Raw genomic sequence first — 20,018 nt, forward strand, 5'->3', positions numbered from 1 at the left:
ACACATAACCAATTATCAGAATTAATATGAGATATCCAAAAATCCACAAGACTTAAAGACAGCAAATCCCAAAGTACCACAAACAGATTTAATGAAGAATTTCCGGGGAAACTGCTTTGTGTCTGCCAATCTGCTTCCGACCAATCGATAGCTCAACCCAGAGTTCCGATCCGAACCCAGTTAACTGCCGGCAACCATTAGGTCTGCAACAGACTGGCGGGCAACTGTTAAAGTGAAACTTGCAACAACTTCCATTTGCTTTTAGCCCGTCGCTAATTCCGCTCCTAATGTCCAGGCCGTGGCCATTTAAATTGTCTTCATTTGTTTACTGCCCGACAGTCAAATGGAGGCAGCGTTGGGGGAGTATCTGGGCATGTTGTGTGGAGTGGGGAGCACTGAGGGCTGGGGGTAATCCACAAAACTACCGATTAACTCCCGACGGGGGCGATGCGATGCGATTGCTCTGCAGCTGCCAAATCCAATGGAAATCCAAAAGCCAAGCAATTTTGAACTCTAATGGAAAATCAATTTAAAGCCCTCTCTCTTTATTCCTCTGCTTGCAGGCGAATGCCGGAGTCTGGACTGGGAAGCCATTGGCGAACTTGGCCAGAACGTAGTTAACGTGGAAAAGGAGAGCAGCAAACGAAGCGACGAGTGCAAGAAGCCAGAAGACAGCAATTACCATGTCGTTGGCCCCTCATCTCGGCCAGGCTTTTACCCTCGGTCTGGGCCTGTGCCTCTGCCTGATTTTGGCCACATTTCAGGGGGCCCGGGGATTGGCCAACTGCCCGAATGGCTGCGAGTGCGACGACGACACCCTGATGGTCAACTGCGGCGAGGGCACCCTCGACGTCCTGCCCATCGCCCTCAATCCCGCCATCCAGCGCCTGGTGATCAAGAACAACAAGCTGAAGACCATCGACTCATCCATGCAGTTCTATGCGCAGCTCACCTTCCTGGATCTGTCGTTCAACGACATGTTGACGATACCGGAGCGATCGTTCTCGTACCACGCCAAATTGCAGGAGCTGCACCTGGACCACAACAAGATTGGCCAGGTGTCGAACAGGACCTTCCTAGGCCTATCCACTATTAGTGTTTTGAATCTGAGGGGCAACCTGATTGCCGAGCTGGAGTACCGCACATTCTCGCCCATGGTCAAGCTGGCGGAGCTGAATCTTGGCCAGAACCGCATCGACCACATCGATCCACATGCGTTTGATGGCCTGGACAACCTGAGGGTTCTCTATCTGGATGATAATTCCCTGACCACTGTGCCGGGAGCGTTGACCTTCCAGGCTCTACACTCCCTGGCAGAACTGTATTTAGGAAGCAACTCCTTTATGACGATTCCGGGCGGAGCGTTTGAAGATCTAAAGGGCCTGACACGGCTAGATCTGCGCGGAGCTGGTCTGCACAACATCTCGGGAGAAGCGCTCAAGGGTCTGGAGGGCCTGCGCTACCTAGATCTGTCGGATAATAGCCTGCCTGTGATTCCTACGGCAGCTCTTCAGAGACTGGGACGCCTGGAGCAGCTGAACATTGGTCAGAATGACTTTGAGGTCGTCTCCTCGGGGGCCTTTGCTGGCCTCCGGGAGCTGAGGCACCTGGAGTTGACGGGAGCCAAGAGACTGAGGCGCGTGGAGAGTGGTGCCTTCGGGGGAAACACCAACCTGGAACACCTCAACCTTTCCAGCAACAAGGAGCTGAACGAGCTATCGTCTATGGCCCTGGGTGGTTTGCCCCACCTGAGTACAGTGGTGCTGAAGGCCAATCAACTGAGCAGCCTGGATGAAGGTCTAGTGCCCTGGGCAGATCTTCAGACCCTCGATCTCTCGGAGAACCCATTCGAATGTGATTGCAGGCTGCTGTGGCTGCATCATCTGCTGGTCAGACGGAACTCGAGTGGCCAGTTCTCCCCCGTGGTCTGCGCGTATCCGACGACTCTGCGAGACTTACCTCTGGCCCAGTTGGCCGAACCCCTTCTGGGTTGCGCCCGTGGAGCTGCGAGCAAGCAGGCCATCATCGGCATCCTCGTGGTGGCCTGTGCCGCCTTGATAACCACTTTGGCCCTGATCCTCTACACCTGCCGCCGTAGGATTCGGGAGCTGCTGAAGGGACACTCGGCGCTGGGCAGGAAGGAGCGGGAGTACCAGAAGACCTTCTCCGACGAGGAGTACATGTCCAGGCCACCACCCGGTAGCGGAGGAGTCCACCCGTCTGCGGGTGGCTATCCCTACTTTGCCGGCAGCAGTCGGCCCATTCCGGTCACCGAGCTATAGCTAGAAGCACCACCCCCGCCTCAGCTGCGGGGTCGGGGTGGTGGTGGCGGTGCTGCCAGCACCGCCAGCGGGGCAGTGCAGCAGCTGCAGGTGCCCAGTGCCGTGGACCAGGCCTCCAACTCCTTCGCTCAGCTCAGCCACATTCACTACATGACCAACAACGGACAGCCGACCTCCAAGATGCACCACTCGCAGCAGGACATGCGACTGTTGACCTGCAACGGGGGCAAGCCACTGAATGCCACCTCGCTGCCGCGCCACCGACCGCCGGTGGTGCAGGAGAGCACCCTGTCGCACTACAGCCAGCCCCTTGCCAACGGGATCCGACTCACCCAGGACCACTTCAACCACAACCAGAACCAGAGCCACCACTACGGCGGGGTCTATGCCAAGCCCTGCGATGCGATGTCGGAACCGGGATACATCCACAATAACTCGCACTATTCGCTGCCCCTGGATCACGACTTGCCACCCAGCCCCACGCCCACTCCTCCGCCCCCCGCCCTACCGCTGAGGAACGGAGTGGGCATGGCCCTTATCCACGGCAACACCACGGGACGCAGATCCTTCAACAATAACAACAACAACGTCTCCACCCTGTCCAACAACAATCACCATGGCGGCGCTGGAGTGGGCGTGGCAGTAGGCGGTACCGTGGGCAACAACAATGGGAGCCTGAGGCGGTACCACTGATATTCGGCCAAGACGTGCGGCACTCTGGGCCGCACCATCGTCAAGACCAGGCGGGACCCGGATATCGAGCTGCATTACTTCTACAAGGGATAAAGAGGAAAGTCGAGGAGGACCGATCTTATTTAATCGGGTTAGGTTTGATTATCGTATTTGGACAGAGTTAGTTAAGTAGAATATCACTAGGGTCTTCAAATAACATTTTAATATATTGAGGATGCCCAAAGGTATGCAAACCTTTATTTTGAACTCTGAAGTGGAATGAATATTTTTTTTCTTTATTCACTGCATACCTTTAGTCACCTAAAGTTATATTTAAAAATTATTTAAAACCCTAGTGATTGACTTACGTCGATTCTATCTAAAAACGAAGATCAAAGCAAGCCTGAATATTCATAATCTAGTTGTATATTCCTACGTTACGTGTATTCAAGCGAAAGCATTTTGTATAAATTAGAATTTAGTTCGAGAGGTTGTCGACCAGGAAAAGCGCAGGAAAAACGCAGGTGTATATAAGAAAATCTTGCGCACAATTTGGCAGGCACTGTGGGTTGGCCAAAAACTAAAAAAGAAAACAAAAATCGACCAACCTGCCGACAGGCCATTTCATTTGCATACAGTGATCTTAATTATTAAGTTGTGCTTGAAAGCATTTCAATTATTGTAAATAATTAGAAGCTTCTTTATAAATGCGCCAAGCAAAATCAACAAAAACTTCGAAACAATACAAAAAAATTTAGCAAACAAATAATTTTACTTTATAAAATAACAAATAAGCTACGCGCTTAAGCACCAGTCATTAAAACTATGTATGTATTTAGCCTAAAGCTATCACAAAAATATTCCAAAAACAAAGAAAAAAATAAATATGCAAAAGCAAAAATAGAACGCAGCAGATTTTTATAGTTAATAGACTCAGTAAAGAATAAACTACTCGCCGGAATAATAAACAAAGAAGATGTTCACACAGTGTAAAATGGAAATAGCTGTCGAAACTATTGAAAACTCCGAAATATTCATGTAGAACCTACGCCGCATTCACAAATACGAATAAGCAATTTATGCAACATAAACCAACACAAAGTAAATCTATATATACGAATTATGCGTGTAAATAAAACAAGTAACTATGCTCGAAAAAACATACAATTTAGGTTTTTTTCATTTTGCATTTTTCATTTCCCCAGCCTCGGCTGAAGACTTTTGTTTCAGCATTTGATTTGATTTTCGTTTTTCACTGCAACGAGTCGTCAACCCGTTTGATCGATTGTACATATTTAACAATTTAATGGAACAAATTGCAAAACCAATACAAGGGAGTTGAAAGTAACCTAAAAATAAAGGAACAACAAAGTTTACCATATGTAATTGAAAACTTATTCAAACGCAAATTTCATATTCATATTTCATAACGAAGCCGATCTTTCATCTAGTTATACGAAGAAAAACACTATAAATAAATTAAATCAATTTGAACTACAATTTAAGCAAATTACAAGGGACAAGCATAGTTAAACAAGCTAAGCCAGATGAAATGGTATAAGAGTATAAACAAGACATAGATTGTAGCCGAGCAAAAAATACATTTGTGGATCAGCGTCTAATCGTATCACTAAAACAAAAAGTAAATCAACAAGTCATGCAAGGAATTCTCTCAATGTAATGGATAAATACAAATGCGAAGAAATTCAACCGTGTTCAAGAACTAGAAGATAAAATCAAATAAAGAACAAACTTAACAATAGCAGAGGTGTTTGATGTCTTCGGATTTTAGGGGGATGATTCAGATACAAAAATATATATGATTCTATATAGTTTGCGCTAATTTATTATATGGTCGGGTTATTTTCTCTTGAATGACTTTTTTCCCGAGGTGAAACAAGGGGTAGCGTGGCCGAGCGGTCTAAGGCGCTGGTTTAAGGCACCAGTCTCCTCGGAGGCGTGGGTTCGAATCCCACCGCTGCCAGCTGGTACATTTTTTATTTTTTTATTTCCCCTGAATGTGCAGCTTGTTCAGCAATCTGCTAACTATTCCGGTCGCCAGCACTCGGGCCAAACTAGTGTGTTTGTCGCTGTCAAATGCAAATACCTAAAACACTTTTCCATGGCAGTTTGGTTAATGCCGCAGCGGCGGAGTTGAAGCTGCAGAGGGAGTGCACGGCACTCATCTGCATAATTTAATTACATTTAACAATAACAAAAACAGGCACTCACGCACTCGTGCCCCAACACACGCTCCCAACGTGCAGCGTTTTGCGCTAATAAGCGACAGGGTCACCCCTGGGCCCCCAGACCCCCTTTCGGCGCCCTTGGCAGCCCGCCCCTCCTGCTGCTGCTGCCATGCAAGTTGTCAAGAGATGCGACACTGTGCAACAATTTGGAGCAAGCTGGTGGAGCTAACAAATAGTGACACGAACTTGGAAAGTAATAATTAAATTTATTTTAATTAAAATAAATATTTATATAAATGAAACAATTAACTGTAGGTAAGTGCACTTCTAAATGATGTAAAAAATTAAACATGTATATCTTCTTTAAAGTAACCCCCTTTTTATAAAATACACTTATCACAACATTTTTCCAACGCTCGAAACATGCCAAATAATTAAAATTATGGCCTGCAGACTCTAGAGGTTCTTGCGCAGGTAAAAATTTTTTTCATGAAATCTTAATAGGTTTTTGTTTAAAATTTAAATGAATAAAAATACATTTTTAAGAAAATTACATCTCGAAGTTGTTTAGTAAGTGGCTCCTCTCACGGTGCCATAGCCAGGGATTCCGGCGGGAGTAGCAGAGTGGCATAAACAGTTGCACATCTGCATGCCCCTCCTGCCGCAGGACGACTTCGGCCGATGTTGCGATGTTGCTGCTGCTGCTTGTGCATATGCGACATTAGCGCACGCAAACAACGTACACACAATTAGAAGAATTAACAGTAGTTAGGGCAGCAACAACAACTCGCTCAACTTGTTGGCAAGATGTGCATCGGTGTGCAAGGACGAGGGGGCGGTGAAAGTGGGAGAAAGGGGGGCCAAAGTGGGTGGTTGCGGGGCGGGGATGGGGCATCTAGCCCGCTGCCGGCGGCTGTTGTTGCTGCTGTACTTGTAATTTAGTTTCGAAACGAGTTCCGCTGCATGTCCGCTGCTGTTGCCGCAACTTATTGGCCACAACATGCCAACTTATTAGGCAAAAGCGCAAAAGTTATAAATTGTTCCACAAGGCGCACATTGTTGCGGCCGTAAATATGTGGATACCGAGTTAAGGACAACGGGAAGCCAGAAAGTTGCCAAGGATGTGCGGTTATCGCTTGAAAATTAAGGTGCTAGGGGATCGGAGTTTAATGGTTTTCGGATAAGAGAAAATTTAACAAAATATCTAGGGGAAAAGCGGTTAAAGAACCTTTACTTGAAGTCAAATACGACACATTTATTTGTGCTTCAGGGGAGCATTGAATAGAAAAATAAGGAGGGTAATTTGTTTTAAATGAAATCAAAAAAAAGTTTAAGAAAAGAGTAAATAAAAAAAGTTCAAAAAAATCCCAAATCTAGATCATAAGTGTCTCCGTCTAGTAGACCCCTCACTACTGCTCCTTGATCCCATTGTTCCTAACATTGTATCAAATTTAATTAAAGTTTTTTCCTCTATTATTACACTCTCCCCGCTTTCAGCTAAGAAGAATTACAAAATATTTTTAATTGCCGGCCGTAAATTTATGCCACGAAAATTGTTTTCAAAACAAAAGGAGTCTCTCCCTCGGAAACCTTCACCCCAAACATTTTGTCTGCTCTGCTAATTTATATGTTAATTTTTTTCCATATTTCCATACACAGACTGAATACTATATATATTTTTGTGCTATTTCATATTTCGTTGATGCGGTCGCTTTATTTTGAATACAAAAACGGGAAAGGATGGCAAAAGCCCCCAAAAACAACATAATGCCATCGTCTATTCAAAAAGGCGTTTTCGGTTTGGCTCTTCCTTTTTTTGGGTTTTATTTTGCATGAAATTCTCGCTGAACCGGCACAAAACACGTCGGCCAGGGGATTGGGGTCGGGGCTTGGGGTGGGCCAGGGGCTCATAGGCAGCTTTTTAATTTTCAGCATGAATTAGAATAATAGTCAACGGATATTACACAATGGCAGCCTAGGGGCGTGGTTGGGGGCGGCTCGTGCTGTCGGGGATTTCCGGTCAGCTTGGGCTTGGGTTTGGGTTTGGTTTTGGCCTTGGGGCTTAGGGCTGCTGGCCATTAAGGGAATTGCCAACGGAGGAATCTTTAATGAGAAACTAACGGCTAACAGTATTCCCTTTTTCGGAGGATTAGCCAACGAGCTGCCGAAAATAATTTATTACACGTTCAAAGCGGGAAATTAGAAACTAAAATATATAACGATATAGTAAGCTCCCTCGAAAGTTTTCCGGAACACATTTAACATTTAACATCTCATTTGTGCTGGGGCAAATATACATTTCGCAAAGTATTAAAAACAAAGTCAAGCACTTCTGGGAAATGCTTAAAACAAGCAAAAATAAAAACGACAAAAACAAGAACGTAAAAGTGCTGACACCTTTGAAAAATTTTCACGCTAATAAAACACAAAACATGCCAGAGCAATGTGAGAAGCGTGAAAAGCGCGGAGGAGCAGTTCCCCGAAAGGAGACCACCGAGATGGATGGCGATAAAGTCGGGGAAGGTCCAGGACTTTCCCAGCTAGGAGGAGTAGGGCCGCGAAACCCAACAAAAGGAGCAGCCGCCGCAAGCAACCGCAAGGGGGAGAAGCTGGAAAACCCTGGGAGCCCAGCAGGACTTGTTTTGAGTTTGTCCCAAAAAAAATGAAGGGAGCAAAAATTTGTTTTAATGCCACGCTCTTTTTATGCTTTTCTTTATAACTTCTTTTCAGCTTTTTTGTCATGTTACAATTCTGCAGCGACAGCAGTAAAAAATAATGCCCCCGCCCCCAAGGCAACCGCAACTTGTGCAACATCATAAACCCATTTGCGTTTTTAATTAGTAACATCGCAACTTGGCGGACTGAAGCGGCCGAGGGCGGAAAGTAAATGACCATGCACAAAATGTTGCACTGAAACAGATAGCCAGTCCTGGCTCCGCAAAAAGCTGAAAAAAGCTGCAAAACTGGAGCAAATAAGGTAAAAATTTTTAATTGGCGCACAAGCAAAAATTATTAAGTTGCGGTTTCGTTTCAAGTAGTGCGAACCCAACTAGCCGGTGGTCAGTTCATCCCCATCGCCGCCATAAAAGAGTCCGCGAACAAAGTTGAAAAAGCAGCAGCGGAGCTCAAGTGGAGCAGCCTCCTGCTCGGGAATGGTTTCGGCTTTCGGACCCGCCGATGGTCTCCGGTTTTCAGCTGCTCACTTTTTGTTTTCAATTTTTTAGCCCGTATATGGGGCAACGACCGCGGGTCACTGCGACCGACCAGTGGAGAGGATTCCACAGGGGAGGTGCTGACAAGTGTCCTTCAAGTGGGGATAACCAGCAGGAACAGCCGCGCTAATTAAAGATGAGTTCACAAAAAAAGTTTGAGTCGGGAACGTACTGATAGGCAGAACCAGGAAGTGTTTGCAATTGTCAGTTCATGTCATAATATTTTAAGGTGTGAAATCTCGTAAACAGCAGATTTGCTGCATGCATATGCCCGTCTCTCTCGCACTCCCTTTATTTTTCTTGTTTAAAACTACTCTGCCCTTTAAAATGCTTCCACCTAAGGGCGAGAAAAGCATCTGTAAAAGGACATTCCGCCCTGTTTTCCTACTACCAAGCCAGTTAAATCCACATGTTTATGGCACATCGAGCACCAAACGCTTTCCCGAAAATGCTTAACCCCCGGCTGCCCGAAGTTTATGTGTGCGCTGTCCCATGTGCTCGGGACTGTCATATTTTATTTCCGATTTTTCTTTGCAGTTTTTCCGCTCGCCACACGTGCAAGTGGCCAAGTTGAATGGACAGAAGTCACAGCAGAGCAGTTGCCACAATTAACACGTAGGGTGGGCCGCGGGTGAAATGTTGCCGGGAGAAGTCCTCAAGTGGGTTAGTCGAAGGACGTGAGTGCGGAATTAAATCCGTGGAGCGTATCAACCACCACCACCATCATTATTTTCTGTTCTTTATAGTAAAACGAATTTATATCAATATATAAAAGTTAGCTTATTGTAATTTGTTTTCAGATGATTTATGAACAAATAATAACTGAATAGTACAGTTTTTATGAATTGAATTACAAAATATTCAAGATTGTTACTTCTTCAAAATTACATTTTGCACAAATTTTAAGTCATTGTCCATCATTTTACGGCCGAGGGCTTGCGCTCCACCAACTGACAATAATAAATTATACTTTGACATTCACGAGCAACCCCTCTTTGTGCTCGTAAAATGCGTACCGCTTTTGGCCCCCGACGGCGACTATTAAAAATTACATAATTGCTCAACTGCAGCAGATCCGGAAGTCAGGCACAAAGGTCTCTCCTTGAGTAATTTTTTGCGTAGCAAATTGCATTATTTGCTTTTCGATACATTGCCAAAAGAACCGGAGTCGACCGAAGGACGGGCGGTGCTGGAAGGGAACTTGAACAAATTTGTTTATGAAAATTAATGAAATCGACCGTGACTAATCGATTATATAACCGGACAAGCCGGGACGGCTACACGAGTAATATGCCAAAATATTATGGCGAATTTTCAGCTGTGATGCGGAGAACGAAGGGAGGGTAAGGTACAGAATTAAAAACAATTATTCATACTCGCATTTTTGTGAAAGAAGAAAATATAAGCTAAACTCTCAATGTGTACTGGGGATCATTCGGCATTATAAGGTTACGATCTTAAGAGTTTCAGAAAAAGGTAATATACTAGAATACTTATTTAGGCTATAGTTATTATTCTAAAAAGATTGCATTATAGTTGTTTCTTTTTCTGTTATGCACCATAATTTTAAATAACAATAAAAATCAGGGCTTCCGTGTTGGGTTACATGGCTGTTAACTATGGAAAAAGTGGGGAAACCCCCCAGAGAGCAGGCAGATTGTTTAAATTGCTTGTAAATAATAACAGCAAACAAGTGGTAACAACAATGACCAGCAGTTTGGAGTATAATTTGGTTTGTACTTCTGGCTGGCTCGATAAACTTGTAACTGTTCGAATTTTTACTGGCCAGCCAAAGGTGCGGGGCTTGGGGCTTGGGGCTTGGCGCAGAAACAGCAGTAGCATTTACACAGCAATTGCACCCTGAAGTGGCAAAGGGCTATGCCCTTGCCCCCGGAGGTCGATAAAATGCGTTTGGAGCTAGAGGAGCCCAAGGAAAACTCAGCCAGTCAGCGGCGTTTTATCGGCCGAGTTGGAGACGACGGGTCATTGCAAAAATTGCATTTTATTACACGTTCGATTGATTCCAGCGGGGCCAGTGGTCCAGCTGGGGTTAAGGGGGGCGTGCCAGGGCACTCGCCTTTATTAAGTGGAGAGTTTATGTTTATATTTACAGCCGGGAGTCATGTGCGAAGTTTCAGTGCGAGTGGCGCAGTCCCCGGGGAGCGGAGCCCCCGCCTCCCGCCTCAAATTGAAATTGTCGATTTAACGTTTTGAATTATCGTTTTGCAAATGGTCAATATTTTCCACTGCCCTCCCGCTTCTCCCGCCCCTCTGTGTTGTGGCACACATAAATTGTATGACCATAAACAATCAATTACTTTGTGTTGGCCCCAACCCTCCGCTCGTGCTTTCAGTCCCGGGAGATGGTGCGCCATTCCCTTTCTGTTTATCAAACAAAATCGAGTTCTTGTTGGTCCGCGCAGTTGATATGTGCTGTATGGATTACAGCTATGGGGCACTCAACGCAGTTTCAGAACTTTAAATGAGGGCGGAAATGGATGGCATAGGGATAAATGAAGTGCTGTTTCGGGCAGTAGGGAAGTGGGTCAGGGGTTTTAACTTAACTATATACGAGTTCGTAGAAACCTATAAGCCAAAAATCAAAATTAAAAAAAAAAAAATTTAGAATACCGTAAAGATATGTTCGATATTATACAACTTAATGTGGAGTGTAAATTCTCGTAGTATTCTCTAAAGATATTTCTTTAAAGAACCATCATAATGTTCCTGAATTATTTTAATCAACATTTAAAAAAACTTGAGAATACCGTAAAGATATTATCTGGAAGGTTTGATATCATACAACTAAATATGGAGTGTAAATTCTCCTAGCACCCTCTAATTTCTTTAAAGAAGCCCTCATAATGTTCCTGAAATATTTAAGTCCCAAATTATTAGAATTCTTCTTTGATTCTGCCAGAAAGACTTATTATCCCCGCAAACATCTTAATTATTTCGCCTATGTGGGCAATCTTCAGATCATTTGTCACAGTCCCCGATATGTTAATGGTGTTCACACGCTGCCGAAAAAGAGTGAAGTGATATGCAAAAAACGACCAAGAAAGCCAAGGGAAAAAACCTATTTCCACGCTTAATTAGGCATAATTAAAGCTCAATTAAAACCGCTCAAAGTATATTTTGGCAGCCTTCGCCGCACCCACAAAAGATATACCCAAGAAACACCTGAAGAAATACACAAATGTATCTGCATGCGCCTGGCGACTGTGATTTCGGGCAAATAATTATTGTTTAATTTTGATTAATGATTCGAGCTATACGTACGGCGATTAAAACGTGACTTTTGCCGACCGGGGGAATTCGCCAAGGCAAAGCCGGAGCAGCAACTGCTCAACTGTGACTCCCTGGTGGCCGCCGCGACCATAGAATTCTGGAGAATAGGAGCCCGAATCAATATGTTTCCCCTGCCTGCGTTTGACTGGTTCTGTTGACTCGCCCGTCTATATAAAGTCTATAAAACGCTTTCTGATTGTAAACAATACAGACGATTTAATATTGCGCGCTCGTTGGCTCCGCCCGCCCCCGGGACCGCAGCGCCCCGTAACTCCCGCGGAACTCCCCGATAACTCCCTGCACAGCTCAACTCGCAACTCAACCCGAATGAACCGAAAACCCAGCTCCCTGCGGAAACTTCAAATAAGCAAACAACACGCTGAGCACGCGGCATACCAGGAATCAGACCCAGCAGCTGAAAAAAATGTGGAATTGAAACGCATGTGCGCAGCAAAATCGCCGGGTTCCAGGGGGTTCCTCCGGAGTTTTTCTATGTGTGCTGAATGGAAATGAAAAAAGTTTAAGTTTAATTTGAAAACGCGGAAAAAGCGGGAGCACAAAAACCGGAGGAGGCGGACGGGCTGCGTTGCAAGAGGTTAAGTGATGGCAGCGGGATGGAGCCGGCAACGAAATGGGTGTCATGTGTGCCGACAGTGTAAAGACTTATTGACAGTTGGCAGTTCCACGAAAATACCGGAATTTATACGCCAATAAAGGGCCACAAGAATCCATTAAAGCCAAGCAAATGTTGCCATTTTCTTACCACAAAGGGGAAACAAATGATGAAAAGATCGTCACAATTGATTTTCGATTCTCAACTTGCTTGGTTTTTAGTAAATAGCAAAGGATTTTGCAAAATGGTATTATTGTTGATAATAAAATTACTGAAATGTGAGCCTCTGCACAAAATTTATTTATGAAGTGCTAGCAAAGAGCTTAAATTATGAGCTAGTTTGGGGGATGTGCGCCTTTGGCGTTTCAACCGATTACACTAACTTTGCAGCAGTCCAACTTTTTGTAAATCTACATATTTTAAGATATATATCCTAAATACAACATAATTACTTTACTTTTAAAAGGCTTTGCCTTTATGTGAAAATTCCTTCTTATCCTTAGGTTTAGAGGCTCAGTACGGGCCTGAGCCCGCTAAATAGCATTATGGACAATGTTGAGTCAGAACCGACTGTATTACCGATGATCACTTAAGAGCCCCCTATAAAGCGTCTCCGAATTAGCCTGCCACATTCCAGGCTTAATCTCCCCCAAAACTGACCTGCAGTTGTATGCTCCATTACTGCCCATAAATGGTTCAACTCTCGGCGAAAAGTCATAAAACGGAAAACTATTTGATTTACGTTCTTCTAATGATGCCTCACAACAATCAGCCACAATTGAGACCTAGAACAGCAATAAACGGGGGAAATCGAAGCCGCAGAGCCAAACCGAAGCCCGCAAATCAACATCGGGGAATCGAAGAAAAACGGCATTATCGCAGCCAGTTCGTGGCCTAAGTCTCGCTTTGATTGCCACAAAAAGGGGCAGGAAAAGAGTGGGCAACACAAAAAGCCAGGGAATCCGGCGGTATTCAATACTCTGGCACTATAAATTACTTGGCCGGCAAGAAATCGAAATCATGACCAGCGCTGCAGCTCCTCGTCTCGTCTCGTCCCTGATTATGAGACCTAAATTGAGCGAGCCGGCGGAGGGAACGATCGCATTTCGAGTCATAAATAATCATAGTTGTGCCATTTATTATGACAAAATATCATTTGGACATTTGTTTGCGGCTCTGGGCCCTGCTCCCGGATCCCAGCTCCTCCCGGCTGCTCGGGCTTATCGCAATTTCTGGATCTGCCTGGCATCTCCTCGCTTTTTGCTGGACTCAAATTGTTTGCACAATTTTCATTGCAATGTCTTTTTGTGCTGCGTTTTAATATAAATTATTTTTAACAATTTGCTGTGTGGCTCCTTCTTGCCTCGTTCTTTTCCCGCTGCCAATCCAGCTCCATTGCAGTCCTATTCTCTTTTTCCGAGGGCTCTTATTGCGCAATCCGAGACTGGAACTTAAACTGTGGCTGAGGTCGACAATAAGGCCCAAAAAAGAGCAACAAACCTGAGATGGATGGGGAAATGGTGAATTCTAAATACCCTAAAAAGTAATTTATAAGATTATTTCCTATGCTGATCTGTTCACTTACCTGGATATGCCTCCGAGCTCTGGCCCATGTCAAACTCAGCCTCTATAAAGTTTGCTTACAAAGCAATAAATTAATTCCTTCGAATGGTTCTTGGGCATTACTTAAACTCTATTTATGTGGTTCCCCAGCAGCCCTTGAACTCCCGTTTGTTTAGAGTATAGGGCGGAACTTTTTACGGCCCCAGACGCTTCAGACCTCGGGCCCTTGACCTGCCCTCGCCGACTTGGCGGCTGCAACCAAAGGCGCATTAATCTCAGCCAGCGAATGTCAGGAATTGTGGCTATGCCGACATCTCGGAGGGGCACCGGGTAGACCCACTGAAAAGTGTACGTTTCATTTTGTTTCGTTTATTGCCGCCGAGGCGCAGTCGAACAATGTTTCTTATTTCCTACCTAGCATTCCCAGCCTGTTGCAATGCCATGCAATTTTTGATAAGCCGGCCGAAGGCGGGGAGGAGCACCCAGAACTTGGAGACGGGCCAGTGATGAGAAGGGTTATCTATGGATGTACCTAAAAGAAATACTCTTCTTTGCGGTATCAGCTAGGAATACTTATTTCAGTTTTTTAGGCTAATATGATATAATTAAAATATGGTATGGTATGGAAAAAACTTTTTAGAATCTTAAATATAAAATACGATTTACATACCATAGTCAATAAAGCTTAATTTATAATATATATATTATATTTGTATAGCTATTCTAAAGTGAACCTAGACCCTAGCCATTACTGGCTCCCAGACATCCAGCCAATGTCAACAGAATTCCCTGCAGTTTGCCGAGAGCGGCCAACAAAGTACAAAGGAGGCCTTGAGAGCCGCGATTCATTTCGAATCGCCTGGCATCAAATCGAGCCGAGTTGCCCTCAACTTTCGGCTCCGGACTGGGGTCTTTTGCGGAAAAGTTCACATTGCCCAAGGCCAAATATTGTCATGATTATTATTTATGGCCAACTCTGACGAAGAACTAAGAGTTGGCACTGCGATTGCTCTGGGATCTCAAGCAGTTGATACCAGGAAGTTAAAAGCAGCTTCAAATTAAAATGATTTCATTTGGCTCCAGATATTTTAACCATTTAAATATGTAAAATATTTATTTTGATATTTAACACCAGTCAGTAGAAGTGTTATAACCTATTTTATTGCATTGGAATGGAAATGCCATTAAATGTTGGGCCAATAAAGGTGAGTGAACTGTTTCTATTATTCCACGCACAATCAGGATCATACCTAATAGATGATAATTAAGCCGTACTAGATAAACACCTCCTCGTCGAAACGGCCTCAATTATTTATCGTTATCTTTATTCAGATATTTAGCAGAGGAATCCTTTGGGGCATTGCCGTGCTCGCGCCCTCGAAATTCGGAGTACGAGCATCTCGTCTAATTAAAATTTACAGCATTTTAAATGCCTGAGGAGCAGATGCAGCCTCCTGCTGGGAAAGCCTTTCCCCTGCTCCGCACTCGTGTTTGATCTCTTAATGCAGCAATGCAGTTTAATTTATGCTACAGACGCAACTTTCCCCGCCGTATGCCCCCTCCGACTTGCCTTATTTTATTTTTAACTTTGTTTGCACTGCTGCACGCGCAACATTTCAATGTCAGTCCCCCGATTCCACTCTTCCATTATATTACTACGCCGCACTATCACCCTCTTCAGCATCTGCCTTATGTAACAGACGAGTGGAGTTTCCCTGAGTTTCTCTGAGTTTTCCCGCAGTTTTCCTCCTTGCAGCGAGCTCGCTTCGTCACCTTTTGATTGTGCGGCGCTATTTTCGTAGCACTTGAAATCCGCTTAATTGGTTCCTCAACACAGCTCGAAATAGTCTCCCCCCATTCTTCAGGCCCTCTATTTCGGGGATTCCGGCGCTTCACCCTTTGGTTATTAATATTTACAGCCTGGCCAAGTAATTTACAACAGTTATGAGTCTGCCCGAGAGTAGGGCGTTAATAAATATTTGAAATTCCGTTTGAAGTGCCCGGGCGAAGTGGAATGGGAGCGTGAGTCAGCAGGCAAATGGCTGGGTATTACTACAAGAGGATTGTTGTGATGTGATCGTATTTCTGTCTATTAATCGATTAAATTCAACCATTTTAATCAGCAACCAAGCAGAACATCAGAGAGATGTAACTATTGGTCTGGAAGCTCCTCTGTTTGTTTATAGGTGGTTTTTGACATTGCCACGAAAGGGAGTTTTAATAAAATTACCGAAATTACTTTGAAAGTGGTAGGCTTGCATTGAATGTAGATACTGCCAATCTGATTTCACTTAAACAATATGTTCGCTGAAAGTGCAGCTCTAATAAAAGGTAAAAAGAAATTTGCATGCTCATTATTATGGCTAATCCATACAAGTTAAAGGAAATAACTCAGGCTGCGGTTCTGTTGATTCTCGACGATTAGAGAAAGTCAGAACTAGGCGGAGAGCAGTTTCCCATGGGTGGACAAGGAAGAGGAAGCGAGCCGGGGCAGAGCCTAATTTATAATATCACGTCGGTCAGCCAGGCCTCTCTCTCCCCTTAAAGAGCATGGAAAATTCTAAAGAAAAACTCGGAAAAACTTAGCGCGGCATGCCATTGCAAAGGGGAAACTGCAGACCTGGAGGATGCGGGTGGGGCATAGATTTGGAAACCGAACTGCACGACTTTAGCGTTTCTTGATGAATGCGACGACAACAAAGAGGAACCCAGGCGCTTTTGGGGGGAAAAGCTACAGTTTTCAGAGTTTTCAGCTGCGACTTCGGAACTTGGCTGATTGCTGAAATTCACGCGACTCGATTGTCCAACGGACTAGACACAGCCAAAGTCGGTTGGCCAGAGTTATGAGCTTTAATTTTAGTTAAAAGGTCTGCGCTGGCCCTCATAAACAAATTTCAGCCAATTCCCCTGGCCAAGTCAGTGGGAAAGTAATTTAAATGCAACGCCGACCGGCAAATTGTGGCCATTTAATGAGCGATTAGAGCGTCTGCGCACCAGGATGATGATGATGATGGCGTGGAGGCACGATACCAACGGAGGACCACAAATCAGGCCTTGGTCCGCGGAACCGTTACTATTTGGAGCGTATTGAATGCCAATATACTGGGTTCCTGGTTGGACTTCAATCCAATAATATATCAATCTCGCAACAATGTTCTTTGGAATCGATTTTTTTGTAAGAATGGAATGATGGTTATATTATTTTTCCTTTGGTCTTCTACATAAGTTTAGTCCATAATAAAATATTTTTATTAGGTTTTTTTTTAGTTTTAATCCCTAATAACCGTGCCGTAAATATTGCTAAAAACATTATTTTTAAAAAATACAATTGAAGTTACACTTGCGTCGCTTGGGGAAAAAGAGCTGACACACAGCTGAGTTGCTATCATTAATGACGGATTAAAGAAATCCTGAATCTGTTTGAAAAAGAATGGGACAAAGGCACATTCCATTTATTTCTGACTTCGGTTAGTAAATCTATATCTCTAAATTAAAACAAAATTTTTTCACAAATAAGGAAATCCTAACTTCGATATTTTTTTAAGAAAGCAATTTCTGTCCTGAAAAATCAGGTATTAAATCGTGTAGTCCAATTATGGAAACTTACGATCTTCTACACCTGGAGCCCATTAAGGATCACTCAGATTCTGAGAGAGAACCAATCCTGCCATGCAAGCGAGGACCAATACTACGAACACTGTTGCCTTCATTGTGGGATTGGAATTCATTGGATTGTGTCGAAATGAGACACTTTCCCTTTCGTGTATAATACGACTGCAGGTGAATAATAAATTTGTTCTAACAATCAAACATAGTTTTGATTTTGGTTTGTAAAATCCGTGCTACGAAATACAATGCTATGAAATACAACTTTTTACAGTTAAAACTATTTCCTCGTTGAAATTCATAGTGACAAACATGACACACCCAATTTACAGAACAACACTTGTACATTTCTTTTGCAATCCAGTATTTCTTTTTATCTCCATTTCGATAACATTTTCTCAATTAAGGAGTAGACGCCAAGGCTTACAAACTTCCAAAAACCAGAAATATGCAAATAAGGGAAACTTATAAACACGCCATACTATGAATATACGCGAAAACCTAATTTGTTCATTTTTGAGGACTCACGGATTTGTCTAATGGAAAGTAACTTCTAACAGCTAAGATGATAATAACGATGGGCATGTCGTGGCGTATTTAATTTATTTAACGACCTGCAGTATTTGTATATAAAAAGGGGAAAAGTCTCAGTTCAACCCATAAAATCCCACAATGAAGGCAGCGGTGTTTCTACTATTGGTCCTCGCTTTCATGGCAGGACAGGCCCTCTCTCAGCTTTTGGTTGATCCCAGAATTCGTGAGCCTACCAAAAATCGTAAGTTTCCAAAATTGGACTACGCGGTGTTTTTCTAATACCAGATTTTTCAGCAAAATATTTGTGCCGTTATCCCTACCCTGCATATTGTGGGTAGCGGTATTTTTTTAAATAAATGTGTGCAATCGAGGCTACTCATTGACAGATTCGGGAATACCTTAGTTTGTCATCGATGCTAGCCGATTGTGAAAGCAATGTAGCTTACACTGTTTTCTTACTTGGTATCAACATTGGGTAAACTTTTCGATTTCTTACCTATTTGGGCGACTTCTTACAATCTTTTCTGTCTATTAAATCATCAACAGCAGACTCCTCGTTGAAATGTTCTGTTGTCAGTTTAGAAGAGCCAAGCCTGCTGTATTTTAAGCAACTTTCCTAAACGAAAATGTTATTTTGTTATGGGATTACATACATAATTTAGAACTTTCTTGTTTTTTATGTATCCAGCTACTACGGCGGTTTACTGTATTGCCGGTCTAAAGTTTGTTCATGGTTTGAAAAACATAAAAATGAAAAGTTATAAGAAATAATCAATGTTAGTAACACCATGCGAAATTTTTAGGGATTGCTGCTTCAGTGACATTAAAAAAAATTATTTCATAATTCTCTGGCCGTTTCTTTGACAGCTATAGATTAGAGTCTTCCGATTCTAATTAATTTTAAATCTAAATTTATATAAATGTAAAAAATTATATTCCAAATATTATAAGATAATATGTCAAAAAACACCGAAGCTATAATTTGTTTCATATTATTTTCGCACCAAAAAAATACCACGTCGGTATCCTTGCAACACACAAGGGGATCCGAGACTAGCATATAACCGCTTGAGAGTTTTGTATTATTACGGAAGTAAATTCAAAGGGAAAATAACAGGGGGGAGAATTTACGAAATAGAAGTTAAGAAAATGTTTAAACAAAAAAACACACGGACGAATTTGCTGCATCATTTACTTGTATTTATACTTAAAAATTTAATTTGAACAGTGACAAATTATTTTGTTTTCTTGAGGACTCACGGATTTGTCTAATGAATATTTACTTCTAACAGCTTCTTTTAACAAAAAGTATGGGCATGTCGTGGCATATTTCAAAAAAATGGTATGTTTCCCAAATTGGTCTACACGGAGTTTTACTAAAATCAGATATTCCAGAAAGACAACTTTGGTGTTTTTATTACCCTGTTTGGTGTATTTGACGACATTTTTTTCAAATAAATATGTACAATGGAGGCTATTTTTGACAGATTCGGGAATTTCTTAGTTTGTCATTGATGCTTTCCTAACTTCTTTTCAACATTGGGTAAACTTTCCATTTTTTTCCTAATTAGACGATATGGCTAGATTGACTCGGCTAGTGGTCTTGATCAAGAATATATATGTATACTTTATGGGGTCGGAAACACTTCCATCCTTTAAGTCTACGGGTAACAGGTATACACAACGGGAATAAAGCACCTTCCGCACCAAAGAGGTTTAGAATTAAGACGGCACCATTTCATTCCTGAAAAAACCTAATTTAAGAAAAACGCTAGGTAGTACAAATTTAGAAACTTAAGACGTGTTTCAGGCCGGGTCCATTTAGGATCCTTAACATTCTGAGAGAGAGTCTAGTAGAAATATCGCTCTATTTACAGTGTGATTAGATTGGATTGGATTGTGTTGAAATGACAGACCCAATTTGCAGAACAACTCTTGTACATTTATTCTACAATCAAGTATTTCGTTATCCATACCTCCATTTTGGTAATAGACTATTTTGTTATTATTTAGATTTTTATATCCGTTACTTATGGAGTAAAAGCGACAATATGTA

At 43.0% G+C, this 20,018-nt stretch overlaps 1 protein-coding gene, 2 long non-coding RNA genes and 1 other non-coding gene across 7 annotated transcripts in view; 3 read left to right on the plus strand and 1 right to left on the minus strand.

Annotated features, from left to right (window-relative positions):
* The window catches only part of LOC108028271 (protein slit), a 51,655-nt gene extending 46,939 nt beyond the window's left edge, over positions 1-4,716 (plus strand). For both annotated transcript variants that reach the window (XM_017099970.3, XM_017099969.3), the window contains one exon: positions 564-4,716. In XM_017099970.3, the coding sequence (XP_016955459.1) occupies positions 684-2,282 (1,599 nt within the window). In that variant the 5' untranslated portion in view covers positions 564-683 and the 3' untranslated portion in view covers positions 2,283-4,716. The remainder of the gene's footprint in view (positions 1-563) is intronic.
* A 140-nt stretch (positions 4,717-4,856) lies between these two features.
* Positions 4,857-4,938, plus strand: Trnal-aag (transfer RNA leucine (anticodon AAG)). The gene has a single exon. It is a non-coding gene; the product is annotated as a tRNA-Leu (tRNA).
* An 8,432-nt stretch (positions 4,939-13,370) lies between these two features.
* On the minus strand, positions 13,371-19,123 carry LOC122819010 (uncharacterized). 3 transcript variants are annotated; one of them, XR_007763627.1, is made up of 5 exons: positions 18,967-19,123; positions 18,459-18,578; positions 14,237-14,354; positions 13,845-14,161; positions 13,371-13,795 (listed from the first exon to the last, which is right to left on the minus strand). It is a non-coding gene; the product is annotated as an uncharacterized LOC122819010 (long non-coding RNA). The 3 variants fall into 3 exon arrangements; XR_007763628.1 differs by having other exon boundaries at positions 13,371-13,786; positions 18,459-19,123; XR_007763626.1 differs by having other exon boundaries at positions 18,459-19,123.
* Positions 18,085-18,402, plus strand: LOC108028210 (uncharacterized). The gene is made up of 2 exons (XR_001768370.3): positions 18,085-18,203; positions 18,257-18,402. It is a non-coding gene; the product is annotated as an uncharacterized LOC108028210 (long non-coding RNA).
* Positions 19,124-20,018: the final 895 nt, after the last annotated feature.

Source organism: Drosophila biarmipes, chromosome 3L, assembly GCF_025231255.1.
Source record: "Drosophila biarmipes strain raj3 chromosome 3L, RU_DBia_V1.1, whole genome shotgun sequence".
Lineage (NCBI taxonomy): Eukaryota > Metazoa > Arthropoda > Insecta > Diptera > Drosophilidae > Drosophila > Drosophila biarmipes.